This window comes from Myotis davidii, unplaced genomic scaffold, assembly GCF_000327345.1.
Source record: "Myotis davidii unplaced genomic scaffold, ASM32734v1 scaffold4, whole genome shotgun sequence".
Taxonomy (NCBI): domain Eukaryota; kingdom Metazoa; phylum Chordata; class Mammalia; order Chiroptera; family Vespertilionidae; genus Myotis; species Myotis davidii.
In genome coordinates, this window is record NW_006294707.1 from 170,731 (window position 1) to 179,998 (window position 9,268).

The 9,268-nt window shown below is 59.6% G+C and overlaps 1 protein-coding gene across 1 annotated transcript in view; it reads left to right on the forward strand.

Moving 5' to 3' along the window:
* The window catches only part of MLN (motilin), a 7,670-nt gene extending 482 nt beyond the window's left edge, over positions 1 to 7,188 (forward strand). Inside the window, 4 exon segments of the mRNA XM_015567455.1 lie at positions 2,214 to 2,330; positions 5,120 to 5,171; positions 5,174 to 5,223; positions 7,072 to 7,188. Coding sequence (XP_015422941.1) covers positions 2,214 to 2,330; positions 5,120 to 5,171; positions 5,174 to 5,223; positions 7,072 to 7,188 — 336 coding nt within the window.
* The last annotated feature ends 2,080 nt before the right edge of the window (positions 7,189 to 9,268 follow it).

Below are 9,268 nucleotides of genomic sequence, written 5' to 3' on the forward strand. Positions count from 1 at the left end.
GCCCACGACCGGTGGCCTACTGCACAGTACCCACCATCCAGTGCCCACCGCCCAGTGCCCACTTCCCAGTGCCCACCGCCCAGTGCCCACTACCGTGGCCCAGGTGACACAGCCCTGCTCGCACTGAAGAGGTGTTAGTTAGGTCTAGAGTCAACCAGCGTTTGATCAGCTCTGCCAGTGGCACGGGGACAGCATGGGGGCCGGGACCAAGCTCCAGCGCCGCCCTGGCCTCTCCTCGTCTAGTGCCACTCAGTGTCAGGGAGGCATCTCTTCCCACCCGGCCACCCACCTCCCGAGGAGCCTCCAGTTACCACGTCAGTGCCCACTCGCTCAGCATCTGGGTGAGAGGCCGGCGCACAGGGAGACGTACGGGGAAGCCCAAGCCCTCCGTCTTCAGGAGCCAGCCTGGGAGCCAAGACAGACCCGTGGGGAAGTCACTAGCCGGTTAACTGCCCAGTCGGTGCCCTGTCCTTAGTGCTGAGTCCCAGGAGGGGAGGCACTTGGGCTGGCACCTGGGAAGCCCTGGGGGCAGGTGAGACTGAGCCTTGGGAGAGCAGGCGGGGCCCCAGTGGGCAAACGTCCAGCAGCGGCCAAGGCCTCCTTCTCTTAGAGCCCAGGTGACACCAGGCGGCAGGACAGCTGGGCCGCAGGACTGTCTCCCGGTGACTCTATTTATTTTTTAAAATATATTTGTATTGATTTCAGAGAGGAAGGAAGAGGGAAAGGGAGAAGCACCAATGATTAGAGAGAATCATTGATCGGCTGTCTCCTGCACGCTCCACACTGGGGACTGAGCCTGCAACCCGGGCATGCGCCCTGACCTCCTGGGTTCATAGGTCGGGGCTCAACCACTGAGCAACACTGGCCAGGCCCAGTGACTCACTTTATTTTTTTTTAATATATTTTATTGATTTTTTACAGAGAGGAAGGGAGAGGGATAGAGAGTTAGAAACGTTTATGAGAGAGAAACATCGATCAGCTGCCTCCTGCACACTCCCTACTGGGGATGTGTCCACAACCAAGGTACATGCCCTTGACCGGAATCAAACTTGGGACCCCTCAGTCTGCAGGCCGATGCTCTATCCACTGAGCCAAACCAGTTAGGGCCCAGTGACTCACTTTAGACACAGGGGTTCTGAGTGCCCGTGCGACGCAGGTCTCTTTCACCCCAGGAGATAAAGAAATGGAACTCCAGTGACTCACTTTAGACACGGGGTTCTGAGTGCCCGTGCAACATGGGGTTCTCTTTCACCCCAGGAGATAAAGAAATGGAACTGGCACCTCCTGCCCGTTTGAGGCCGAGGCCCCGCTAGGGACAAACACCAGAGTCAGTTCCCTGTTCTCTGGGAGGTCGCGTGGCCCTGGGGCCGGCTTCTGTGTCTGCACCCTCTGTCCCGGACAGGCATCCACGTCCCTGCACAGCGGCCCTTGCAGAGCCAAGGCTGGACCCCGACCCCTCCTTCAGGGACACACCTCCCTCACCCGGTCCCTCTCCAGAAAAGATGACCATGGTTCTAGAACCGCCCGCCAGGGCAGGCCCGAGCTGAACCCCAGGAGTGCCGTTAAGGGGCCAGAGTGCAGTGGGGTCTGGTCTGAGTGCTCGGGCCTGGCCAGTGGGGTGCCAGGCAAGATGGGGGCTGGACAGAAAGAGCCAAACTCAGTAGAACATAAACTAGCAAAACGGCAACCACAGGACGCTTGTCTTGAACCTGTTCTGCGGTCTTGCTCCCTGCAATTGCCCGGCTCCGGGGTTTATATGAAGAAGCTGCAAGCTCCCTCCTCCATCAGTCATCTCCCTGTCTTCCCTCTTATAAATCCCCTCCCAGGGACTCCAGCTTTGGCCCCCCTGGCGCCCTACAGGCTAGGCTGTCTCCCACCTTTTTTATAGGTTCTCTGCTAAGAAAAACACATTTTCACACTTAATATGCATGCAGGGCAGCCATTATTTTCAGCATTTTAACTTAATTAACAGGAACAATCTGGGTGCAATGTTTGAACTTCAAAGGAGCAGATTCCTCTGCAAGTTGACCTGCTGGTGGACAACTCGAGGGCCAGTGTTGGGCCACGGTGTCTGCGACTCGTGCAGGAGGCACGGGAGAAGGGGGCTGTGGCCTGAGGGAGCTGGGCCATCGGCACCCGGGGCAGAAGCAGGCGAGGGCCATCTGGGGAGGAGAGGGAGGGCGGGTTTGGTGCCATTGTGCTCTGCCCCCTAGGAAAAGGAGCGGAACAAGGAGCAAAAGAAATCGCTGGGCGAACAGCAGCAGTCTGAAGAGGTGGGTCCTCTGGACCCCGAGGAGCTCACCGAGGAGGAAGACAACCAAGTTATCAAGGTGAGTGGACAGGCGGCCAATGCAGAGACACCTGGTGGGCATCCCTGGCCAGCCACCGGACGCGCCAGGGCTCAGCAGCAAGCCAGGGGTCCAGTAGTGAGCCCCATGCGGTGGGGAGGCAGGCCCCGACACAAGACAGTGCACCGTTTCAGGCACCGAGTGAAGGAGTGTCAGAGAGTGAGAGTGGGATTGGACGGGGCAGTCAGGGAAGGCCTCTCGGAGGGGGTGGCATTGCCTTTGAAACCTGAATGACGAGGAGGAGCCCCTCCATGAGAGCAAGGGCAGGAACAGGGAGGCCCTGCTCAGGAAGCACCTGGTGGGTGTGCAGTCTTCAAGGCCAGGGGCCTGAGAGGTAACAGGGCCACAAAGCCTGCTGGGCCAGGGCCACTGGGGGTCCCAAGCAGGGACTTGACTCTGGGCAGCACAAGGGAAGGCAGGAGACTGTCAGGGGGGAGCTGTAGGCCCCGACAGGAGAGAGATGATCCGAGACAGCTTGTGTGAAGACCCAGGCCCAGACCTTCAGCAACAGGTTAGGAGATCCAGACTGTCCGGGCCAGCGAGCCTGGACTGTGTCCAGCACAACTGTAGTTTCACGCTCATGTATTCTGACCATGAATACCCCCGAGCCCTCTGTGTGTATGGCCGGTTCTGGGCCCTGGAGATAGAGCGGTAGACAAAACGGACATGTCGGCTGCCCTCCTGGCACCCTGACTCCAATGGGGGACCAGAAACAGATGCCATGACGGGCAACATTCCTCGAGCCAGATAATAAGCCCACTGTGCCCCGTGGCAGGTAGGATAAGTGTTACAGAGAAACAAAGCAGGGAAAGGAAGGGGGCGGCTGCAATGTAAATAGGGTGAGCAGAGCGGGCTTCATGATTGGGTGGTATTAGTGCAAAGGCTTGAAGGAATGTTTGGGGAAAGAGATTCCAGGCAGAAGCAAGAGCAGTGCAAAGGCACTGGGGCAGGAGTGGGCCTGGTGCATCCAGGGAACAGCGAGGAGGCCGGAGGAGCTGCAGCAGAGGAGGCAGGGGAGAGAGAGGGAGATGATGCAGAATGTGGACGTCATGGGCCATTGTTTGGACGTGGCCTTCACTCTGCTGACTGGGAGTCAGATTCTGAAATATTTTGGAGGTAGAAGCCCACGGGACTTGCTGAAAGAATGGATATGGGATGTGGGAAAGGGGAAAAGAGAAAACCCTTTTTTGGCCGGGACACCAGAAGGATGGAGTTGCCACCCCGGGACGGTGAAGTCTGTGGTTGGCTGCAGGGTGACAAGAGGAAGGTCAGGAGGTCAGAGGCCTGTAAACTGAGATGCTGTTGGCATCTGGTGGAGATGATGCAGGCAGGTGGGTAAGTGAAGTGGGCACTTCAGGAGAGGCCAGGGCTGAGACATCACGTGGGAGTCCCCAGCGATTAGATGGAATTCAAGCCGGGACAGGGCAAGGCCGATGACCGGCGCAGGCAGATGCAGAAGGGAGAGGCCCCCGGACTGAGCGTGAGCACTTCCCTGTGGAGGCCTGGGAGGGAGGAGACGAGTGAGGCCTTGCCAAGGTCACCCAGGGTCGGGGAGAATGGGCTGGACTCCATGCCTCCCGCCTCCCCCGGACTCTGGCCGTGATCTTCCCGCCCCCTAGGTCACACAGCATGCTGTCCCCACACAGTGAGGTCCGACATGTAGCCCAGAGGCTCATCTTGGTGCTGTGGCCCCGCATGGGGTTCCTTGGGCTCTGAGGAGGGAACGGGAGTGAGTCCTTCCACTGGTGAAGGGAGGCTGGCTCGGAGCTGCCCTCTTCCAAGCACCGGGGGCAGAGTTAAGGCACCCATTGAGGTTTCCACGGCACAAGCTACAGCCAATGTAACATCCAGAAGGCTTGGGGGACGGGGGTGGGGCACCTCTCGTCCCCTGTCCACCTCCCTGGAACCATGCTAGGCAGGCCAGGGGCCCTATGGATCGTCCAGCCCGCCTCCTCCCTTTACAGAGGAAACTGAGGCCTGGAGGACAGCCACAGCCAGGGGACAGCATAGGCCGGGCTGGACCTGAGCCCCACACAGGCCGCCCAAGGTTGCCCTGCAGCATCCGAGCCCATTCCCAGCCCCAGGGAGCCGGTGTAGGTGGGAGCTGGTTTGGCAGCAAGACCAGTGAACCAGGAAGCTCTGGGGTGACAGCGAGATGAGTCTCCAGACAGGGCCCTAGGGGCTCACTGTCCCCAGAGTGCCAGAGCAGTAGAGCCTGGTAGGCACTGGCACTGACCCTGGAGACAGGCCCGCTGGGTTACCATTTTATTCCTCGATACTTAGTACCCGTGTGGCCTCAAGCAAGTTATTCAACCACTTCATCCTCAGTTTCCTCATCTGCAAAATGGGGACACTAATGGTCTCTACATCATAGGGTTACCAAGAGGCGTAATAATAATATGCTGAAGGACTTAGGGTGACACCTGGTGCGTGGTGGCATAGCCTCAGGAGAAGGAGAGGTGTGTGTCCCCCACATGAAAAGCCAGGAGAGTCCTGCCAGCCCCACCCCTCCTGTGACAGCTCCCCCAGAGGAGGTGTGCTGATCCTCCTCCCAGGTCTCAGCAACTTCCAGCATCCAGCCCCCTGGTTAGACCGGGGGGCGGGGGGAGAGGGGGCAGAGTGCCCAGCAGGCCCTGGAAGCCCAGAGGATCCCAGAGGATGGGCAGGGTGGGGCCGAGCAGTGGGGCGCCCACAGGGCACCCAGGGGTCCTCGGCACTCCCCCTCTCTCCCTCTCCGCCTCTCCCTCCTTGTTAACTCTGCTATTTCACAGCTCACTGCTCCCGTGGAAATTGAAATGAGGATGAACTCCAGGCAGCTGGAAAAGTACCGGCCGCCGTGGAAGGGCTGCTGAGCGAGTGCTGCCCACCCAGAGCGGTAAGGGCGGCGTCTCCGGCACTGACACCACCCACCCGTGTTAGCATTCCAGGAGCCAGCGAGCGGTCTGAGCAGGGTTTGGGGACAGCAATTCGCTTTCCTGCTTTGCACCTGAGAACGAGCTGTTTTCTCCCACAAGCGTGCCCTCCCCTGCGTGGAGGAGGCTTGATGGCTGTGGCGTCCAGGAGCCCAGCCCCCAGCCAGGGCACCTCCCACAGTGGCTCAGGCCCGCCTCCCAAACACCTTTCTGGTGACAACCCACCAGCCCTCCCTGGTTCAAAACCCCACTGAGCTGCTGGTTACTCTGAGGAAAACAATGCAGTCTGGCCGCAAGCCTGCATTGTGTTCATCGTTCTGCAAATCGCAGTCCTGAGCCCCATTTGGCCTTGCCCAGCCCAAGGTCGCCCCAGTTACTTGGGCAAAGCTAGGTCTCTGTGACAAACAGCCACTAATTCCTTCTCACGGTCCCAGGAGCAGGGAAGGCAGTAAAGGACAGGGAGGCTAAATGACTTGCCCCAGGCTACAGAGAGGGTAGAGGTGGGGCTGGCTGAGCTGGCCAAACGCCTGGGGGGTGCCCCTCCTCCCTGGGGTGCAGGCAACTTTAGAAGGTGGTTTCATAAGCTCCCGGGGACCTGCTGCCACTACTCAGCTGCAAACCTTGATTTTCTCCAGCAGCCAAGTGACCTCCGCTCTGCTCCTGGGAGAACTGGCCGCTGAGAGCCTCCATGGAGGGCTGCATGGCCGGCAGCTGGGCTTGGGAGCAGGGCACCCGCTCCCCAGCAAATCCCTCTGCAGCAAATAAAGCATGAAATATACAGAAACGACTCTCTTATTTAATATCTTACTATCCAAAGGTCAAACTCAGGTCAAGCCATGGGGGGAATGAAGTTCTGAGGGAGATGCATACATTAGCAAGTCATGGGACTTGTCTACGTTCCATATTCCAATATTCACTTAGGCCACATAATTGGGAGATTTGCACTGGCTCTTCCACGACTGGTGAGGAAACTGAGGCCCAGAGAGATGGTGTTTTGTCCACACAGGAGTCTGTGGCTGAGCGAGGACTGGAGTCAGGGCTCCTGCCTCCTGATCCGTTTTCTGTTTACCAGCGAGGCCAGGTCTAATGGGCCAGCGAGTTTGAAGGCCTCTGCACTCAGCCCCTTACTGAGTGGCCTCCAGCTGGTCTCTTACTCAATGAACCTTTGCAAAAGCAGTGGCAGTAGCCACTGAGCTGGGGGCATGGCGCACCAGCAAAGAGCAAATAATCGTTATTATCCCTGTGAGTGCACGCTGCCACGGCCGCAGCACATACACAGCCCCCCACTTAGCTCTGCCTCCTAAACACAACTAGATGGATGTTCCATTCCAACGTCATTTTACATTAATGAATGTTCACTTACGTATAAGCCAGGGCCATGCAGGAACCATCGGCCACCAGCAAATTAGGCACAGTGCCATTCCACGTCTCCACCCACCCCACCGCACTGCGGGGGCGGAGCCACGGGTGGCAGTTACTTAAGAAGGACCCTCCCCTGGGTGCTCTGAACGCTCCGAGGAGCACCCAAGCCCGCTGAGGGCACATTCAGTTCCCAGTGCACAAACCACGAAGCCCAAGCGCAGCTGCAGGGTCCTGGGAAGTGCCGCCAACGCCAGGCAACGAATGGCGCCAGGGCCGCAGCGGCAGGTGGGAGAGGAAGAGACGCCACGTAATCAGCTGGTTATTAGTAATAGGAAGGAGCAAAGGGGAAGCCAGACATTGCAAGCGTGGCCATCTGGGCAGCTTCACAGGTAGCTGCAATTTCACACCCCAGGGACCCACGGCCCGGTCCCCGCAGATCACCGGGGAAGGGACCCAACTACGGGGAGATGGACACAGGCACGGTGAAGCGGGATGACAGGGGAGGATGCCTGTCCATCACCCTGGGCACAGAGCTGAGGGCCAACGCCAGCCGTGGGAATACATAATCCCTAGACAAAGGCGCTGGCTCTCCGGGCTCTTGGCGACCTGGCTCTTGGCTCTCTGGTTCCTTGGTTTTGCTCCTGCCCATGTTCCCTCCATAGCCACGCAACGGTCTGATGAGCTGCAGTGGGGACCCAGCTGGTGCTGGGCTGGACTGCGCCCCCACGTGGGGCGGGAGCTCTGGACAACGCAGTAACTCCGGCCAGACTGAAGCCACAGCTTCACCTCTCCCGTGGCGGGACAGAGGGAAATGGACCTTGGAGACTCAGGCTAATTCACAGAAACAAGCTTTCTACAGTCCTGCACCCTCCCATGGGCCTATGGAAACGCTTCTTCTAGCAGCACGTGGGGCACAGGCGAGGAGGCAGTCGCTGCAACCACATCCGCGTGACTTTATGGTCCTGAGCCACGGGACGTGCCGTGAACGTGGACAGATAAAAGCAGAGGAAGAGAGGCACAGGAACCTTAAAGCTGCACTGGGAGGAGCTGAGTCCAAGACCCCTGGCCTCCAAGGGCCGTGCCAGCCGGGCAGTGTCTGTAACTCACGCCAAGAAGGAGGAAGCTAAGTGCTCAGTGTCCCCCCACGGGGAAACGGGTTTCACGTGTTCCTCCCGGCTGCTCAGGCCTGCCCTGCTGTGGGCCACGCCCCCTCACCATCAGGGGTGCCCATCTCTGGGCTGGGGCCCCAGCACCCTCTGAGGAATCTTCTTTAGGATCCTGGGGTGGAGAGCAGCCTTGGAAAAGGTGCCGGGAGAGAGCTGAGGCCCCAGGAGAGTTCGCCCAGGGAGCCTGCATCCGTTTGTGGTAGGAACATGGGAACGGGGTCAGCAGGCGCAGCCCTGGGAGCGCGAGGGCGAGGGGGCCGCCTGCTCTGCGGAACAGCCCTGCACAAAGCCCAGGAGCAGCCGCTCGTGACCCTGTCCCCGCGACCCTCTCCCGTGGCCCCCGAGGGCGCTGCGTAGGAGCTGCCACCCTGGCCTCTGTACGCGCTGTGCCCAGGGCTGTACAGAGGTGCCGGGTCCTTTCTTCCCTTTTCCTCCTCCCACACTGTTCACTTTCTCACCATCGGCAATAACCCTTCCTCCCAGCTCCTCCCGTTTCTAGGACAGCAGAGCTTGGGCTTCAGGGCCTGCAGAGCCGGGAGATTAAAATTGGGGAAGGCTGGGGGGCTTCTGTGAGCTGAGCCCAGAGGACATGCCCCCCTACGTCTTGAAAAGAGAAGTAAGGGGCCCGCCCTGGGGGAAAGCTCCGGGTGCCTGGGCCTGGGCGGCGCCGGGTCAGGTGGGGAGGCCCGAGGACCGTGGCCGCCGCCCTTTGTCTCGCTCACTGAGGGCCACCCCACACCATCGGCAAGCTCTCTCCAATTCCGGAGAGCGACAGATGGCCGTCTGCCAGTGGAGTGGACGGTGCACACGGCAGGACTGCGGGTGATGGTAGGGACCTGACCCGGCTGCACAGGTGCAGGCGAGGAGGCAGTCGCTGCAACCACATCCGGGTGACTTTATGGTCCTGAGCCACGGGACATGCCGTGAACGTGGACAGATAAAAGCAGAGGAAGTGCCTGTTGCCCGTACGCTGTCATTTAGCAGAATCCAATCACCGACAAAGCCCAAGGGAAACGGTTTGGAAAGCGTTACGTTTCTCTTCCCGCAGCCTCCGTTCCTGACCCCGGATGTACCCACGCCTGGGCAGGAACGCCGCCCCACAGGCAGCGAAGTGCGAGGGGCCGGAGAGTGAGAGCTTTGTTCCCTTGTCACCTGGAAAGCAGTGACAAACTGCCCGTTAAACCCATTCTGGGGTTGCTCTCTCTGCCTGTCACTGACCCAGAGACGGAAAGGGCCCTTCACTCCCACACGCAGAGGCAACAAGATGTAGGGCAGTGCGGGCCCTTCCAGTCCCTCCTGCTCAGCCACACTGTCCCCGCGCCGCCCAGTGACGCCTCCGCGCTGGGTTTGAAGGAAGCCCAGAATAGCTGAGGGACGTGCGAGGCCAGCAACGAGGTCGATCAAGGACAAGGCCCTGGTCCGGAGCGTCTTTAAGGACCTGATAAATGCGAGCAGGGCTGGGGAGGAGGAGGGGGAGGAG